Source organism: Procambarus clarkii, chromosome 23 (assembly GCF_040958095.1).
Source record: "Procambarus clarkii isolate CNS0578487 chromosome 23, FALCON_Pclarkii_2.0, whole genome shotgun sequence".
In the NCBI taxonomy this organism is placed as follows: Eukaryota; Metazoa; Arthropoda; class Malacostraca; order Decapoda; family Cambaridae; genus Procambarus; species Procambarus clarkii.
Genome location: NC_091172.1, coordinates 38,534,377 through 38,554,681, shown reverse-complemented (window position 1 = coordinate 38,554,681; position 20,305 = coordinate 38,534,377). Strand labels below are relative to the sequence as shown.

The 20,305-nt window shown below is 40.5% G+C and overlaps 2 protein-coding genes across 2 annotated transcripts; one reads left to right on the top strand and one right to left on the bottom strand.

Moving 5' to 3' along the window:
* The first annotated feature begins 16,264 nt into the window (after positions 1-16,264).
* LOC138367831 (uncharacterized) lies at positions 16,265-17,724 on the top strand. The gene is made up of 2 exons (XM_069329810.1): positions 16,265-17,073; positions 17,442-17,724. Exons 1-2 carry the CDS (start codon positions 16,265-16,267, stop codon positions 17,722-17,724), a joined length of 1,092 nt encoding a protein of 363 aa, XP_069185911.1.
* Positions 17,725-19,858: 2,134 nt separating this feature from the next.
* On the bottom strand, positions 19,859-20,236 carry LOC138367830 (uncharacterized). The gene has a single exon (XM_069329809.1). The coding sequence runs from the start codon at positions 20,234-20,236 to the stop codon at positions 19,859-19,861; it is 378 nt and encodes a 125-aa protein (XP_069185910.1).
* Between the last annotated feature and the right edge of the window lie 69 nt (positions 20,237-20,305).

The following is a 20,305-nucleotide window of genomic DNA, read 5'->3' as shown; positions in this document are numbered from 1 at the left end:
AGAGACGCTATGTTCAACGCTGCCATTTTCACCTTTCGCAAGAAGACCAGCAGGTCGGCAGACTGGTTCGAGGCTCACTTGGAAGAGATGACACCTGTCATCGAGGAGAAGAGAAACGCCTTGGCAGCCTACAAAGCCTGCCCAAGTCAGCACAACTTACAGATCCTTCGGGCCGTCCGCTGCAAAGTGCAGCAGAGCGCCAGGCGATGTGCGAACAACTATTGGCTCCAGCTCTGCTCCCAGATTCAGACTGCAGCGGATACAGGCAGTGAAAAGGGAAGGTATGATGGCATCAAGCAGGCCCTCGGCCCAATCCAGAGGAAAACCGCTCCTCTGAAATCTGCCACTGGCGAGGTGATTCAGGACCAGACACTGCAGCTGAAGCGCTGGGTCGAGCACTACTCTGAGCTATACGCCAGGGACAATGTGGTCGCCGAAGACGCCCCGAGCGCCATTGAGCGTTTGCCTGTGTTAATGGAGCTCGACAGCGAGCCGACCCTCGAAGAACTCAGCGATGCCCTAGACTCCCTTGCTTCTGGTAAAGCTCCTGGCAAAGATGGCATTCCTGCTGAGACCTTGAAGTGCTGCAGAGGTAGCCTGCTCATGGCGCTGCATGAAATTCTCTGCCTCTGCTGGGAAGAAGGAGAGGTGCCACAGGACATGAGGGATGCCAACATCGTCACGCTGTATAAGAATAAAGGTGACAGGGGCGACTGCAACAACTACCGTGGAATCTCCCTAAATCAGTATTGTCGGAAAGCTGTTTGTTCGAGTCGCATTGAAGAGGCTCCAAGTACTTGCAGAGAGAGTCTATCCAGATTCACAATGCGGATTCAGAGCTGACTGGTCCACCATCGACATGGTCTTTTCCCTGAGACAACTGCAGGAGAAATGCAGGGAACAGAAGCAGCCACTTTTCGTAGCCTTCATAGATCTGACGAAGGCCTTCGACTTCGTCAGCAGGGATGGCCTGTTCAAGAACCTCCCCAAAATCGGATGCCTACCCAGGCTCCTCAGCATCATCAGATCTTTCCATGAGAACATAAGGGGCACCGTGGTCTTTGATGGCCTAACATCAGACGCCTTTGACATCCGAAGTGGAGTAATGCAGGGCTGCGTACTGGCTCCAACCCTATTCGGGATTTTCTTCGCAGTTATGCTGCGGCACGCCTTCGGATCTGTCACGGAAGGCATTTACCTCCGGACCAGGTTGGATGGAAAGCTCTTCAACCTCGCCAGGCTGAGAGCCAAGATGAAGGCTCAGGTACACGAAGTCGTTCACGACTTCGTGTACCTGAGCTCCACAATCTCTGACTCCCTCTCTCTTGATACAGAGCTAAACAAACGCATCAGTAAGGCATCTACTACCATGTCCAGACTGACAAAGAGAGTGTGGGCTAACAATAGGCTAACTGAGTATTCTAAGATTCAGGTTTACAGAGCCTGTGTCCTGAGCACTCTTCTTTATGGCAGTGAGTCTTGGACACTCCGCGCCCGTCAGGAAAGACAGCTGAATGCCTACCACATGCGCTGCCTTCGACACATCTTGGACATCACCTGGCAGGACAAGGTGACAAACAACAACGTCTTGAGGAGAGCAAGAATCACTAGCATGTACACAATGCTGAAACAGAGACGAATGCGCTGGCTCGGGCACGTTGTTCGAATTGGCGACGGAAGGACCCCAAGGATCTCCTGTATGGAGAGCTGTTGCAAGGAAAGCGTCCAACAGGCAAGCCCAGCTTCGGTACAAAGACGTATGCAAGAGGGACCTGAAAACCATGGACTTCGATCTTGCTATATGAGAGACACTGGCTGCAGACCGTTCAGCCTAGAGGCAGTCTGTTCAAAGAGGTCTCTCCAAGTTCGAGGAGTCACTTGCCAAGGAATCGGAGGCAAAGAGACAGAGAAGGAAAGCTGGTAGCCAGGAAGACAGACCAGAATCGAACTTCGTTTGTGCTCGGTGTGGGATGGACTGCCACTCTCGGATTGGCCTCATCAGTCACACCAGACGCTGCACCAGGATTGACAACTAGGGCGCAACTCCATAGTCTCCCGAGACTGAAGGATGCCTACTACTACTACTACTATAATGACATCCATCCTACTCGACACCCAGCTGAGGTAATTAATCACCTTAAAACAATAATTTCCTCATTTAAACTTGTTAGCAGGTCAGTAGTGTGCACATTAGTGCAACCTCGTCAACTAAGTCGTAATAATCGTGGGGGAGTAAGTCCAGAATATTACCAAAGGGCTGCCAAATAAATAAACTTTCGGCTGAGGAAAACAGTATGATTGGATGCCACTTACATTCAATTTACAGCCAGACCATACAGGCAAACCTGGCAAGGGATGGTATACACCTGTCAGGTGAGTTTAGGTCATATGTAGTTCACAAATTGATCAACACAATCAACCATCATAAAAGATTGTGGCTAGCAAGCCAAAATTAACTATATATTTTATAGTTTTACTTGTGTGTTCAAGTGCACATTTATATATTATAAAATCTAAAAAAAACAAAAACACAGCACATATTCACTTTACCGCACCATTAATTAATTTACGCCCCCTTTATTAGGTAGGAATTTAGGCTGTGATTGTGCTGAGTTTTGTGCAAATGCAGACTAAATAACTTAGTAGGTTCTTTAGTAGAAATTATTTCAACTAGTCTTGAACTAGTCAATAGCGCATTATATTATTCATTATTGTGCTGACCCTGCAACAGGGGTGGGATCCAAGTACCTTATATTCATTATTGTGCTGATCCTGCAACAGGGTGGGATTCAAGTACCTTATACTGACTCTGATTACAGTATATATACATATGTTTTTAAATCATTTTGTGTATTTACTATTTGCATATATAAATTTTGAGTGCTGCTGAATGTTCACTATTACATCAAATGGTGATAATGAAGAGAATTTCTAATTGTGACATTCAAGTATTGCTCAAAATTCTTAGCTGCTTGTTGTTAGGTAGATGCATTTAACTCGGAATGAGGAAGAGTGAAACTTAGCCAGAATAATTTAGGCTATAATCAATTTACTTGCCAACTAATGAACAAGTACCCAAGCTACATTAGCAACACCTATTCAAGTCCTATGAAATTTGGACTTAAAGCCACCATGGCTACTCCTTAAAAATTAAAGAGAACCTATATTGGCCTTAAAGGTCATTTAACCAGACTGATTAATAAGTCTGAAACTTTATCTAAAGAAACTCCCATTGATTACCATCAATTAGAAATATCATTGAGAGTAGCTGATCTCAAATTTGATCAAGTCAGATCTACAATCAGGTCTTATCTTGATATACTGAATGCAGCAGAAACTGATCCTGATAAAACCGATCAAACTCTAGCTGAGACATCTCAATATGAAGATGACACTCAAGATAAGCTTAATGTACTGTGAAATATAGTAAGTCATCATAAATTCAATGCAAATAATACTGTGTCTCAATCCAGTGTACAATTACCTGAGGTTCGTCGACCTACTTTAGACTTACCTACATTTGCAGGACTGGATGAAGAAAATTGGGACACATTTTGGACTTCATTTTAGTTCATATACATGCAAAACCTTCTCTTGATAAGGTTTCTAAATTCTCTTACCTAAACAGTCTTCTCAAAGGGGAGGCTAAAAAGGTCATAAATAACCTAGCTCTTGCTGAGAGCAATTATGAAGAAGCTATAAAACTACTAAAGTGGAACTATTGCAACAAGGAGTTAAGTATAGCTAACCTATGTTATCAGTTAGTGGATCTGAATGCACAAAGTAACCGACCAGACTCACTTCAAAGCTTCAGGCTAGAAGTAGAGTCTCTAGTGAAGGCCTTAGGTACTAAAGTTCATGTACCAGCTTCCGAATGGTCAGTTAAGTTACTTTTACAGAGGAAATTACCTCGAAATATTTTAGCAGAAATCTGCTCACACTATAAAACCGAGTTTCTCACTCTCGAGCAAATATTCGAGGGGTTAAGAATAACGGTCAACAGGTTGAAAACTCATGATAAGATTAAACCTGAGTCTAAGCAACCTAATACTGACAATTCAGTTAAACCAAAATCGACTTTGAACAAGTCTAGTAAATTCAAGCCTAGGACTGCTCCATCCACGGGAAAGAAGAGTGGTAACATAGGTATTTATTCAGTATCTCCCTCTGAGACTGTAGTTGACGTGTCTGCCAAGAAGACAAACTCAGCAAGAGAGAGAAAGTGTCTGTTCTGTGAACAAGAGCATGTCACTTATAAATGCAATGTTTATCCTAATTTTGATACCAGGATTAAACGCCTACAAGAATTACATTTAGTGTATTGTGAGGACTAATAATAAACAGAAGCTCCCCTATGACTCTGTAATATCCCCATTGGCCAAACTATTATGTATTAACGACAAGACCTACCATTAATGTATGATGACTTACTGTAAATATGTAGCTCTTGTAATAGCACTTTCTCTGTAACTAGCTGACATTGTATCTATAAGGTGTGAAGGATTGAAGAAATTGTTTATGTAATAATCTAAGATGAGGTCTGATAAAGACCTTTTGTGCCCTCTGTAATGCTTTTGCGCTACCGCTCACAGGATGAGTATGGGGTGCACAATAAACTAGCCGCCTTCGGCGGCAACAATCAATCAATCAAGAATTACATAGATGCACCAAGTGCATGGGTTCTCATGACCCCAGTAAATGTGTAGTCCATCTACGGTTGTGCAGTAGATGCAACAAAGGTTTGCATCATTATGCCTTATGTAGAAATACATCACAATCTACCACACCTCGGGAGGATTTTATGAATTCTCCCACATTTCAAAACTGCAAAGTACACCAAGAAATTAATGTACTTGCAACTGAGTCAGGCAATAATACTACTCTGCCTACAGCTCAGCTTAAACTAATTAATAGGAAGTATAGAGTCAATACTAGAGGTCTTTTCAATCAAGGATCACAGAAGACCTTCATCACACAACAGTTAGTTGAGCAGTTGAAATTAAAACCTGCCAAACGTGTGAAATTAAGTATCTCTGGGTTCTTGACTAACAGTGGACCTCGTGAATACCAAGTAGTCAAGGTATTAGTACGACTTGGATCTTCCACTAATTCAATATTAGCGGAAGTAGTGGATAAGCTTCCTTCAGACCTGCAGATCACAGGACTCGTTCACACTGCGAAATATCTCAGACGTAACCGCATTAGGCTAGCGTATCACAAAATAAATTCTGACCGCCTCACAGACATTGGTATCCTAATAGTTGCTGACTATTATTACAGATTTATAAATGGATGCACCCGACAACTAGGGATGAATTTGTTGTCATTTGCTGGAGGCAAATTGCTAACAGGACCGGTGCTTTTTCAGCAAAAATCTGTGTCAACCAACAAACAATCAAACAATACAATAGTGGCGTGACTAGGCTTGGAACAGTCACCCCTACATTTCAGAGAAATATCTGAAGATAACTATCTGAGTCTGATCCACCTGTATATCGTCTGTGGGATTTAGACACTTTAGGTATTGTCCTTGATAAGCCAATCCCTGATGATTCGTGGACTTACAGCAATATCTGGACACAGTTGTCTATATAGATAAACAATACTGGGTGAGACTACCATGGAAGTTGAATCATCCCCAACTTCCAGTGAATTATTTCATGGCAGCCTCCCAATTAAAGTCTCAATTAATACGGCTACAGAAACAGCCTGATAAACTGAATATGTACCATCAATTAATTCAACAACAACTCGACAGTAAATTCATTGAAGTTGTTGATAATGATGACCGAAAAACAGGTTGTTCTGTTATGGTTTTGGTCAGACAAACAATCTTCGTTCACATGGTTTTATTCTCCGCCAGTAACAACAATAAAAAACATTATCAGGTACATGAAATAGTATTAACAAGATCATAAACAAAAGAGCATCTGCTCCAAACATGCTACCTCCATCATCTGTAGTACTCAATCCCAACATTCCTCCCCTTTTAAATAAACTCAATCCCTACAGGTTAAGTCTATCAGGCGGTCGTATGACTCTTCCTGATTTTCTCAACTGGGAGTCCTGACCTGTTACTTCTGGGAAACATTCTTCTGAATTACTCCTTGTAGAGTCCATAGGGTTAACTGTATCCCCATTACCCTCTACTGCCCCTTGCTCTGCCTCCCGGTCTCCTGCAGGTGCTGCTATCCCTTCATTATAAGGATGGGTATCACTAGTTGCCCCACCTGAAGGGTCTTCAAAATTCCCTGTGAACCTTGGCATGAGCTGATCGGCATGCCTTTTCCAATTAATGTTCCCAAAACTCTGCACTTGCACAGTGAAGTTCCTGCGGCCTAGGACCTCCCTAATTTTCCCTTCCACCCAGGGCTTTCCACTTCCAAAATTCCTTGCATATACTGCATCCCCCTCATTAAACAACAATTCCTCTCCCTGAGCCAACTGACTGGCCAAGCTAGTTACCGATTTCTCTTTATTGGGATCTGTCTTTACTGCTTCCATGTGCACTTTAAAGTGTCTATTAAACAGTAATTCAGAAGGAGATTTATCAGTAGTAGAATGAACAGTTTTCCTTCGATTATATAAAAATCTACAAAGCCTTGTATTAATAGTACCTTCCGTAAACCGCTTTAACCCTTCTTTCAGGGATCTCACTGCTCTCTCCGCTAGACCATTTGAAGAAGGATTATAGGGGGCAGGTGTTACATGTTTAATACCATTTTTCCTAAAAAAAATCCTCCATTTCCACAGAAACAAAATAAGGAGCATTGTCTGAGACAATTATGTCTGGCAATCCAAAATTACAAAATGTTTTCCTTAGTAATTCACAAGTTACAGATGATGTGGTGGAATTACACACATGCACATCCAGAAATTTGGTGTATGAATCCACCACCACTAGGTAATATTTATTATCCATAGGTCCCGCATAATCTACATGAAGTCTAGACCAGGGTTTTCCAGTGCATGGCCAAGAAAGTACTGGGGCCTGTGGTTTCTGATAATTCTTAAAGCAAATATGACAATTTTTTGTTACCTCAGCAATATCCTGGTCTATTTTTGGCCACCAAACCCAGCTTCTAGCTTCTGCTTTCATAGCATTTATGCCATTATGGCCTACATGCAGCTGTTCTAAAATCTTACGTCTCAGTTCCCCACGCACATCACTTTATTCCTATACAAGAGTACATCCTGGTGAATACTAAGGTCAGCCTTCACTGCAGCATACTCTGACAATAACAAATTATCATTCCAACCATATTTGACATTTTTCAACAACAGACTTATTTTAGGATCTCTACCAGTTGCCTTCCTAATAGTCTGGAATGAAATATCCTCAAAAGACATAGATTCCACAAGGTTAACATACTCTACTGGAATTTAATTCTTCTATCACAGGCAATCTACTTAATGCATCAGCTACTACATTATCCTTGCCTGGCTTAAACTCTAAATCATACTCAAACTGAGAGAGTAGTAATGCCCATCTTTGAATTCTAGCATTGGCATTAACTGGAATCTGCTTACTGTTACGTACTCCTAGCAGAATACGTATATAAATTTAAAATAAATATTATTTTATTATATCATTGCATGTATATGTACACACATTGTGTTTTGGGTAAATTGTCGTGTGGTTTGGCAGCGTCAGTGGACAGGAGAGCGGTTGCCGTTGCACATGTCTAATACCTGATTGATACGGGAAAGCTGGACCTGTTCAGTTTGAGAGTTCCAGATGTCACTTTTATTTTAGTTAGAAAATGTTTTATATACTGTAATTAAACAGGTGTCATTGTACTTATATATTTTGTAAGTAACTATTATATGTAACTTGCAGTCTTATGTGTTTGAGAACAAGTGGTTGTTCAATTAGTTTAAAATATTAAAAAGTCCTTAGTTTCCATCCCTCATCCTGGGATGAGGCAAACGGGAGGTGAGAATGTGGGTGGCGACAGAGCGAGAGTTCAGTAGCTTCGGGGAACTAGGAGGAGTAACATGTGGGAGATAAGTCTGTTATTATTCATTGTGTGCCATAATTACTATTATATATTAAGTGCCATGACAATACTAACATATATTCTATAAGTTAACTTTACCATCTGTGTTTTTATATTATACTGTTTTGAATATAATTATATAAAATTGTTTTATCTATTCTTCAGTCCTAGGAAGATTTATTATTTATTGTGCTCATTACTTATCAAGGGGTTATACTGGTGATTCGCTATTGAGAACAGCAGTTGTGTCGTATCCCTAGACGTATTAAAGTTTGGCTGCTGTAGGATCACGAGCCGTAACGTACGATAGGTAACAAAGAGTTATGGGGGCCTGTGCCGGGAAATATTGTCCCACTTTAACTTAACTATGCTAATCTAACCTTGCCTTCCTAGGTACCAGTGTGTCAAGTGTCTCTGTGTGTTTCTTAAGAACTATTCCATGTGCCAAGCAAGCCTTCCTGTGTGTCAAGTAACAACGTTTCACGATTTTGAGGTAAGTCATCCTATATATTTTGTTTGTGCAGTGAGGCCAAGCGAATTTTCAGTGTGGTGACAATTTTACAGTGAAGTGTAGTGCAGTGCCATTATTTTAATTATTTTTGTGAATCAAGTGCCAAGTGTTAGTAACGATGGAGGAGAAAGTTGCAGCGTTGGTGGCTCACCCAGACTTTGAAGGGATTCAGAACCTTAAAAAGACTGAGTTAATACAAATGGCAAATCATTTGGATTTGACCGCCAGCAATAGAATGGTTAAAGCCCAAATATTGAAAGTCATTGTGACGCATTTTGTTGAGAATGGGGAGTTAGATGAAGAAATTCTAGAGGAGTTAGGAGAGGAGTCGAGTGATCAGATGACGTTAAAGCGTCTTGAGTTAGAAGCTCGCCAATTAGAGCTTGAAGCTCAAAAAGAACAGAAAATATTAGAGGCTGAAGCTCAGCAAAGGGAGCTTGAGACTAGGCGTTTAGAAATTGCGGCACAAAACCAGAGAGGTTTAATTGAGTTGCAACTTGAAGCCACAAAGAAGCAACAATTAGAGATTCAACAACAAATGGCTGACACTAACTTCAGGCTTGAATCACAGCGTATGGCAGCTGGGCATGGAAATACTAGTAATGTTTCAACAAATAGTGATAATAATCCCATCAGGATGAATAAGTATATAGAGTTGCCCAAGTTCAATGAGGAAGATCCTGAGGGTTTCTTTGCACATTTTTATAAAATTGCCATCAGTATGAACTGGCCAAGGGATCAGTGGGTAGCCATTATGCAGTCTCAATTTAAGGGGCGTAGTCAGGAGGTTTTCACATCCCTACCTGACGCTCATAGCTTTGATTACGAATTTGTAAAGAAAAGCATCTTAAATGCTTATTAACTAAATCCAGAGGCACACAGGCAAAAGTTCAGAAATCTAAGGAGGACAAGTGATCAGACAATAGCAGATTTTACTCGTCAGAAGACGAAATTTTGCAACAGATGGTTAAAGTCACTTGTAGTCACTGATTTTGATGCTCTAAAGAATCTTCTTATAATGGAGGAAGTATTGTCATGTCTCCCAGACCAGTTGTCTATTTTTATGGCAGAACAAAAGAATGTAACAGACATTGATGAGCTGTCAAAGCTCGCGGATGAGCATGAGTTGTTGACTAAGGCCCCGTTTACGGCCACTTCACCTAAGTCTAGTCGTAGAGTAAATTATAATGCTCACCGAACTCCTTATCAGAATCCATCCAGTCCTAGTACTCCAGTTACTCCCATGAGCTCTTCTCTTACAAAATCTAACCCTGCTACTACATTGTCAGGAATGTCAAATAATAATAAGGTTATTTCTAAACCTACAGTTGGTTCTACCAGTGTGTCCACTGTAAGGTCCTGTTCCCATTGTAAGAGAAAAGGCCATGGAATTCATTCATGTTTTATATTGCACCCTGAGTTACGACCAACTGGTCTCATTTATTGCAGAGGTGTGCAAAATAAACTTACTAATAACCATGTAACTGTAAACCCCAATTGGGTGAAACAGTATTCACCATATATGTCTTCAGGTGAAGTCTTGTGTATTAATGGACAGTGGAAGCCAGTGGTTATTCTTCGTGATACAGGTGCTTCCCAAACCATAATTTCATCCAGTATTCTTTCTGATGTTGAAAAGAGAGAGACAGGAAAGTTTGTTGTTCTTCAGAGTGTTGCAGGATGTAAAACTGTACCTCTAATAGACATTAATTTCAGATCCACCATTACACCACGTTTATGCACTGTGGGTGTTAGTACACAGTTGCCCATCCCAGGTGTGGATGTTATATTGGGTAATGATGTGGCCATAAATCATGTTGTGGGTGAGATTGATCCCCGTTTGTGTAAACAGCCAGTTGCAGACCATGTTTATTCTGCCTGTGCTGAAGTTAGTTCTATGAATGAACCTGTTGTAGAAGATGGTTTTGTCCATTCTACCTGTGCTGATGTCAGTACTAATATAAATCCAGTTGTCAGTTCTGATGTTGTTACTCAAGCATTTGTTCCAGTAACCAGTACCCCTTCAGTGGAGAAGTGGGATGTGGTTGTTCCAGATTCCTGTGTGGCCGATTTAGTTGTTGAGAGTAAGCTTGATACTATGACTCTGCTTTATTCCAATAAATTGGGAAAGGATGTCCATGTACCATTGTCTTGCCCGCTCACTACGAACGTTGTGCCAGGAGTTGAGAGAAACTTAAAAGCCACGACTCTGTATTCCAGCCAAGTGAATGGTTTAGGACAAGATGTCGGGTTGGCAGAAGTATTCCCGCTCACTCCAAGTTTAGAATCAGTTGTCGAGAGTAAGTCTGTTGTAGAGGCCCCGCCTCACCCTAGTCAAGGTGATATAATAGGGGAGGAGGTCAAACTACCTGTTACTTGCCCGCTCGCTTCAGATTCCTTTCATTTATGTGCTTTGAGTAGAACTGACCCTAAGATTTCAGAGAGAAGCAAGGAGACAGTCTGTACTGTAGATCCAGTTTTGGAGAGTGTGGGAAAGCAGCCAGAGGATCAGCTTCTGTTGAGTAGATGGAGACCCATTGAGCCTCCCTCTTCAGTTGTCTGTGAGGATGTGACCCAGCTTGGTAGTGATATTGTTGATTGTGAGCAGACAGTACTCCAAGCAGCTCCAGAAGTCATGGGAGGAAAATTTGGTAAAATCATTAAGAGTGGTAAAGCAGCAATTGGATCTAAGTTGAGGAGTTGTGATTCTTATTCTATGTGGAGGAAGTATTTCTCATTGTGTACATTGAGTCAGAGTGTGTGTAGGATGTTGAAATCTACTTTTATTCTGCAGGAGCCATTTTCTTGTGAAGTAATGGACTGTGGGACATCTTTGTCAAGCCTTGTGGTTGAGCAGAGAGAGTTTACTCAAGTAGGTTGTGCATCCAGTTCTGAGGAAGTGGTGAGTTATGCTAGAGCAGTGTCTCTATATTCAGATCCAGTTAATTTTGATGCACGAGTGATAAAAGTGTATGTTCCACTCAAGTGTGGTGTTGATTTTCAGAATCATATTGTGGGTGAAGGATTAAATCATACTGGGGAGCAGATGTTTGAGGCTCCAGGTGTGCAATTCAAGTTGGAGGATAAGGTTATCCTACCTAGAGTTAATCATTGTGAAGGGTTTCAGATTGTCCTTGGGCGTTTTCCAGGTAATCTGCTGTTCATCTTCAAGATGTTAAGACCCTTAAACCTCTTGGTTGATTGGTTGTCATCAGACGTAAATCACTTGGGAAGTGATGGTGAGGGTTGTAAAGTTTTCGGCATGTTTTATTTAGTCTCTTGGAAGACTAGACGGTTGATGAACGTGGGTGTTGTGTTCAAGTTCACCATCAGAGGGTGTGAACTTGTCTTGAGAGTTATGATTGAGATATGGTGCCTAGGCATATGCCTGTTTTCTTTCACTGATCGTTATGACAGAGTTATGAGGAAATTGATTTCTGTGTTCCTTATGGATCATCTGAGTCAGTTCGATCAGGTAGTCTTTGCACTTGTCTTGGGTTGTATTTCTTGGTTGGAAGGTCAAAGGTTTGATAAGTCGGTGTCTTGTGTTTCGGAAGGTTCTATGAATGGGAAAGTTTTCTGCATAATTGTGAGGTTTAATGCTACTTTCTCTAATTTTAGTATCCATTGGGCGAGAGTATGTGTTCCACAGAGGATCAAGAGTGATGATGAGCAGATGTCTGTGTCAGAGCATACCCAGGAGAAGTCCCAACTCAACTCAACATACAGCCTGCTTCAATTAAGCAGTTCAGCTCCAGAAAAAGGGAGTAATGGAAAATCGAGGCTGTCTTGGGAAAATTCACCATGTGGAAAAGGAATCACATGGAAAAATGAAACTGATCTTGAAGAAATAGTAGAAACATATGAAAAACTAAATTGCCATGATAACTGTGTGAAAGCAGCTACCTTTATTGACAATTCTATTCATGCTACTAATGATACTGTTGTAGATAGGAGTGTGAAATATGATCTAAAACAAAGTGAAATAAATGAGATAGTACCTTGGAGAGATAAATTTGCATACTCCAGTGACACATATGTAGAACATAGTCATAAGACTGAAATTTCTGAGTTTCCTGTAAAACTATATTTGGAGTGTTTTCATTTTTGTCCAGAGATGTGTTCTAATTACTTATACATGTTTGGTGTAATTAATACCATAAATCTCAAGTGTCATACATTTTACTTTGAAAAAATGCCATATATCTTCAATCTATTGCATTTTTTTTCTTGGAGGTGGAAGTGTTACGTACTCCTAGCAGAATACGTATATAAATTTAAAATAAATATTATTTTATTTTATCATTGCATGTATATGTACACACATTGTGTTTTGGGTAAATTGTCGTGTGGTTTGGCAGCGTCAGTGGACAGGAGAGCGGTTGCCGTTGCACATGTCTAATACCTGATTGATACGGGAAAGCTGGACCTGTTCAGTTTGAGAGTTCCAGATGTCACTTTTATTTTAGTTAGAAAATGTTTTATATACTGTAATTAAACAGGTGTCATTGTACTTATATATTTTGTAAGTAACTATTATATGTAACTTGCAGTCTTATGTGTTTGAGAACAAGTGGTTGTTCAATTAGTTTAAAATATTAAAAAGTCCTTAGTTTCCATCCCTCATCCTGGGATGAGGCAAACGGGAGGTGAGAATGTGGGTGGCGACAGAGCGAGAGTTCAGTAGCTTCGGGGAACTAGGAGGAGTAACATGTGGGAGATAAGTCTGTTATTATTCATTGTGTGCCATAATTACTATTATATATTAAGTGCCATGACAATACTAACATATATTCTATAAGTTAACTTTACCATCTGTGTTTTTATATTATACTGTTTTGAATATAATTATATAAAATTGTTTTATCTATTCTTCAGTCCTAGGAAGATTTATTATTTATTGTGCTCATTACTTATCAAGGGGTTATACTGGTGATTCGCTATTGAGAACAGCAGTTGTGTCGTATCCCTAGACGTATTAAAGTTTGGCTGCTGTAGGATCACGAGCCGTAACGTACGATAGGTAACACTTACCTCTGCCAAACAATCCTAGCAGGGGTTTATGATCTGTTCTAGCAAGAAATTTCCTCCCCAGCAGAAAATACCTCACTTTTTTTCCAGCATATACCAAAGCTAAGGCTTCTTTATCTATCTGAGAATAATTCTGTTCCGCAGGAGATAATTTCTTGCTAGCAAAATATACTACTTTATCCTGACCATCTACTTCCTATAATAATACACAACCCACTTCTACTGGGGAAGCATCTACCTCGAGTTTTAACGGGAGTCTACCTGTAAAATTAGTGAGCACTGGAGAATTGATCAATTCCTGCTTAATATTCCTGAATGCCTTTTCCTCTCTTGCTGCCCACTTAAATCTAGCCCCTTTTTTCAACAATTCATACAAGGGTGTTAATTTTGTTGAAAAGTTCTTCACGAACTTACAAAAATATGTAACCATCCCAACAAAAGACTGTACTTCCCCAACTGATGTTGGGGCTGGGGCATCTATTTTAGCAGCTACATTTTTGTGAGAAGGAGTAAAGCCCTTACCTGAAATATGGTACCCCAGATATTCAATGGCCTTGGTCTTCAACGTTGTTTTCCCTTATTAATCTTCACATTGTGCTTTTGCAAAAGATTCAAAACTTGTTCTAATCTAACATCATGCACTTCCTCATTCTCCCCACATACAATAATGTCATCTAAAAAACTAGCCACACCTTCAATGTTAACTAACAACTGGGACATGAATCTCTGAAAAATTGCTGGAGACGAGGAGAGTCCAAAAGGAAGTCTTTTATACTTAAATAACCCCTTGTGGGTATTAATCACTAACAATTTCTGGCTTTCCTCCTCTACAGGAATTTGCAAGTAAGCATCTTTCAGGTCAATCTTAGAAAAAATTGCTCCCTTGCAGACCACTGACAACAACTCATCTATCTTAGGTAAAGGGTACTTCTCACAGTGTATGCGGTTGTTCAGTTCTTTGAAGTCTGCACAGATTCTCAAGGATTTCCGATCTGCCTTCAACACTGGTACAATTGGGGCTGCCCACTCACTATGTGTAATTGGCTCTAAGATGCCTTCTGCCACATGCTTTTCCAGGGCTGATTCTACCAATTGCTTGTAATGAAACGGCACTGTTCTTGCCTTGAAAAATTTAGGTGAAGCCCCACTTTTCAGGTGAATTTTTGCCACCAATCTATTAATTGGCTTATTTGCCTCCACTGAATATTTGTCTAACATTTGTTCGGCACTTTTAATTGTTTTAACTATCGACAATTCATCTAGGCCCGCCAAGAAAATTCCCACTTTTTCCATGAGATCCTTACCACATAGGCTAGGATTATGTGAATCCACTACATAAAAATCCTGGACAATTTCTTTTCCATTATAACCTACTTTTGCCGACACCTTGCCATAGACCTTAATCGGTACATTATCATAAGCACTTAAAGATTTTTTACCTGGTTTTACATTCAATTGCAAGGTATCTGCCCAATCTCTAGACAATGCAGCACCAGTGTCCAGTTCCAAGGGAACTAACTTCCCATTAATTACAAAATTCACCACTTGTGACTTCACTGAACATACCTTTTCTTTCACCGAATATAGTCGGTTTTCCTCACCTGCAGCTTCTTCAGACTGGTTACCTTCCTCTACTGCCTTGACCACAGTACCACTACCTCTTCTTCCTGCATTCCCTGGTCGTCTCCTCTCCCAGGCCTTGTTGTTCCTGTTCAGATATTCCCTACACACTCTCTGCAAGTGTCCCTCCTTGTTACAAAAGTTGCATATATATGCACGAAACTTGCACTTGCTACTTATGTGCTTGTATCCACAGTGTGTACATCTGGTCTGGTTCTGTACGACCATAATTTCCTGAGAAGAAGTCTTACTTCCAAAAGCCCTTTCCAGGTTCAATATCTTCTCCAGCACTGTCCATGAAGTCATCGATTGTAGATCCAAATTTTCTGCCACCAGGTTAGGGAAATAAGTCTCCTTTTCCACTGCCATGAACAACTGGTCCCTAACCCTGCCGTCCAACTGTGCTCCGAAGTTGCAGTGGTTAGCCAAAGCCTTCAATTCTGCAAATAAATCCGGTACGGATTCCTGCTGCTTTTTCGTCCTCTTCTGGAAATCCATCAAACTCCTGTGATATGATGGTTTCACCCCATACTGACGTTTAAGCAAAGCAATCAAGTCTACATAGGTCTTCTTGTGCGGTAGCTCAGGTGCACACAAATTTCCGAGAACACTATATGCTTCAGAACCCAGTGAAACTAAGGGTACCGCTTTCTTGGTGGCGTCCTTCTTAATCTCCTGGTACTGAAAGTTTGCTTCCAGCAGGCTGAGCCACAGGTCCAACGAGATCTTGGCAGTGTTTAACGGCTCGATTGACATGGTAGCCATGGCCACGGTGTAGCACACTCCACTGTTATATGCGAAGCGTCCACTCGTCCACACGACGTACCCAGCACTGTCTTGATCCTCACACCACGTCTCGTACCCAGGCTCTCTGCCAGCGATGTTTAATTCTCGTCGTCACTGTTATGGTTTTGGTCAGACAAACAATCTTCGTCCACATGGTTTTATTCTCCGCCAGTAACAACAACAAAAAACATTATCAGGTACATGAAACATTATTAACAAGATCATAAACAAAAGAGCATCTGCTCCAAACATGCTACCTCCAACATCTGTAGTACTCAATCCCAACACAGGTCACTATCTACCCCATCACGCTGTAATGAAAGACTCAGTGACGACACCAATATGTATCGTTTTTAACTGTATTGCCAAAGTGAAGGCAAACAGCGTGTCCTTGAATGAGTATCTAAAAACTCGACCTAGCCTAACACAAAGGCTATGTGACGTATTATTACGAATCCGTACTGGTATTTTTGCTTATACTGCTGATATCAGTAAAGCTTTCCTTAGAGTAGGTTTACAAGAGGAGGATCGTGATTTTATCAAATTTCTCTGGATTAAGGATCCACTGGATCCTGACAGTAATGTCATAACCTACAGGTTTGCCTCTGTGCTATTCGGCGTGACCTCTTCACCGTTTCTACTTCAAGCAACGTTAGATACACATTTGAAGAAGTCAAATAGCCCTTATAAAGCAGAAATTAGTGGCAACTTGTATGTAGACAGCTTCCAGGGTACCACTAACGCCAAATTTAAATTGGTAGAAATTTACCATGAGGCTAATTGTGAGTTGCTAGGAGCCAATATGCCACTACAATCATGGGCTTCAAACAATAAACAATTAAACCAGATGATCGAGAAAGAGTTTCCTGGTTATTGGGTACCTAAGCAATTAAAAGTTCTGGGAGTGGAATGGAACACAGTTACCGACGAGATGAATGTCAAGTCAGTACAAACGAATAATTCAACCCTTACCATGAGAAAATTACTCTCGTATCTCAGTCAACCATTTGACCCTTTGGGCTTATTTAGTCCTATTTTAATAAGGGGCAAACTCCTCATGCAAGAATGCTGGCAGAAAAATATGGGATGGGATGATCCGTTGCCAATTGAGTTGCAAGATAAATGGCAAACACTCACAATGGATTTCAATCAGTTAGGTGTTTTTAAATTTCCTCATAATGCTTCAGGACAAAACTTACCCACGAATTTGCACGTCTTTTGCGATGCCTCTGGTAAAGCGTATGGCACTGTAGCCTACTTAGTCAATAATGCACAATCATTTTTACTCACATCCAGAGCAAGAGTTGCTCCAATCGAGAAGAGATCTTTACCTCAAATGGAGTTGACTGCAGATTGCTGGTGAGAGTAAGATTGGCTCATTGCCTGACCACGACACTCAATAATATTCACTTTGGTGAGATTGTAGTGTGGTAAGACAATGAGGCAGTCTTACAATCGTTAATAAACAATAATAATAAAACTCCTCACGTCAGCAATCGTCTTAGGGAAATCCATGAATTATCTGCAGGATTTAAACTCAGACATGTTCCTACCAAGGACAATCCAGCAGATTACCTTTCGAGAGGTTTACCATTAAAAGAGCTGATCAAGTCTCCGATGTGGTTTAATGGACCTTCATGGCTTGTTAGTAGTCCGTGGCCTAAACAGAAACCACAAGTCATAGTGACCAATATCACTACTCCCATGACAGACCCGGAACCTCATCAGACCTTAGCTATTAACCCTCACAATTATTCCAACTTGAGTAGTTACTAAGAGTAACGGCACATGTATTTGATTTTCTTGCGAAGATAGGAATCAGACATAAGTTTCCCAATCCTATCCTCTATTGGATCAAACGTGCACAGCAAGAGACGTATGGAAGTGAATATGAAAACCTTCCAGATAAATTAACCAAGTCTCTAGGTATCTGGTATGATGCCAACACCTATAATATATTAATAATTATCATAATAATAATAATAATATTATTATTATTCAAAAATTAGATTATTCTAATATCTGTATTCATATGATAGTCATCCACAAATGTAATCATTCATTATGCAGTGATAATTTCAAAACTAAAATAGCTACCCAAATATTGTACCCCATTTTAAGCAGAATTGTACGTCTGACAGCAAAGCAGATAAGCTGTTCAAGTATTCATGAGATAGTAAACTGTCCTCACATCCATCAAATAGCAGCCCATGTGGAAAATCTTAACTCGTAATGTAAATAATATTTAATTAACTGAAATAGAAATATTCGAAGGACCACCCTCTTTGACAAAAGAGGGAGGCCACTTTTTGCGCTTGATATTAAGATCACGAGATATTAGCCCATCCAGATCTTGACTCAACGTACGCCGGTATTAAACTGCAATGGCGTACAATGGCGTGTGTTGGCGTCGCTCCTACCACGCTTCCGTTTTCCGTTTTCAAAGCATATAAGGTGCGTATAAGACACCACCAGGCTGCACCACAATGGCGTTTTATATCACAATGGCGCTCCTTCTCTCTCCCTCTACCCCGTCTCGTCCGTGCAGGTGCGGATATGTTTTATAGAAATGGGAAATTCTTATCCTTATAATTGCTTTACTAAATGAGACGATAACACGGGGGTTTACATTATAGGGAATTTAATGTTATATAAATTCTCGTCATGTAATAATTAATACGAACAGAGTTCTTATTACACGAGAAATGGAGGGAAATTTCTGATTCCACCATGACGATTTATTATAACAGATAAACTGTTAGATAGTGGTGATATCAGCTGATAACACGCTAATATCAGATCACTGATTGCTATACTGTCAGTTAATAATTCACAGAGGGAATACTGACAGAGTGAGAATATTACTTAATTCTCTAATATGTAGATAGTATTTATACCTCTGCGAAGTTGTCTGACGCAATACCGCCATTCCTAGTAGGAAGAATTTGTCAGATGACGCGCAGTAGGGGAAAATATAAGTTTCAATTAGTACCACATGTTAGTAAATGCTATACTTAGCATACAAATGATAATTAAATGTTGGTCTATTTCCAACATAACTCGGGGGGGGGGGGGGGGGAACTCGGGTCGCAGTTCAATGTTGAGTACTGACATACCTTTGCCCTGAAGTTATATCATAAAGTTAGTATGTTCGTACGTTAGTACACACATAACGGATGTCCCGAAACTGTTACAACAGATAAGACTCTAAGTCTTCATAGGGATCTTATACTAAATGTTGAAACATCAAATTGTTAATTTATTCAGAGTTAAGAACTCTCTAAAGCCTACAGTAGACTCAGTGACTTGTGTCACTATGACGAGTAAAACTTATGTTACTTAGTCACAGAATGGTTCTGTAAACTCAGACATATTTTCAAACTAATGATATAATGGTATAGTCTGTAACCTACATGGTTAGATATAAGAAAATATAAATGTTAAATGATTAAATCATTCAAAATTTAGGAGACTTTGAATCCACAGTGAGGTGAATGTTCAGGGTCACAATGACTTGTAACTGGTGAGTTACTGAACATCAACCTATCACTGTATCATCACAACTTCCTTAAATCAAATGATGAATTATCTGTTCTTAGTCAGAGCTAAAGTACTGTTTAAGTTTCCGTTTACATTGTTGAGCAGCGGCTCTAAGTGGCCGTGTGCTCTGTGGGACAGTATCACTGTTCTCGGAAACTGAGGGTAAAGTTGTCTCTGTGGAAACTTCATGTTCAGCTAATTCCAGAGGTGCCAACTTTCCCAAGATCTTTAAGGTAGTAGTGCCTCGACACTGAACCTTAACTATTCTTAGGATACCTTGGTGATCAGGATGAACCTCGACAATCTTGCTTAAAGGCCAATCTGACCCAGGTCCATCACTTTCAACCAGGACTAGATCTCTCGGTTTCAGTTAAACTTTATTATAGGGGCTTGTAGCTCTGTAATGGTACTCTCTCAGAGCAGTGAGGTATTCACGAGTCCATATTTCAGATAATTTTGCTATTACTCTCGAAAGATGTTTATAGCTTTCCACCAAGTCGCTTCCTCTAACACATGAGGGGTCAGCTGGCTCCTCATCTGCTAGAGATATTAGAGGACTCAGAAGACCACCATGAATCAGAGGAGAGGGACTCAGGGGTTCTCTCTGGGAGAAGTCATCTGAAAGGTAAGTTAATGGGCGATTGTTGACTCGTGCCTCAATTTCGGTGACAAGGGTCTGCAGTTCAGGGAAACTAATTTTCTGTCGATGCAAAGCCTTTCTTAGGCATTTCTTGACAGTTCCCAACATCCGTTCATCAAACCCACTTTGCCACGGGGATCTTGGAGGTATAAATTTCCACTGGAACGGTCTTTGTTT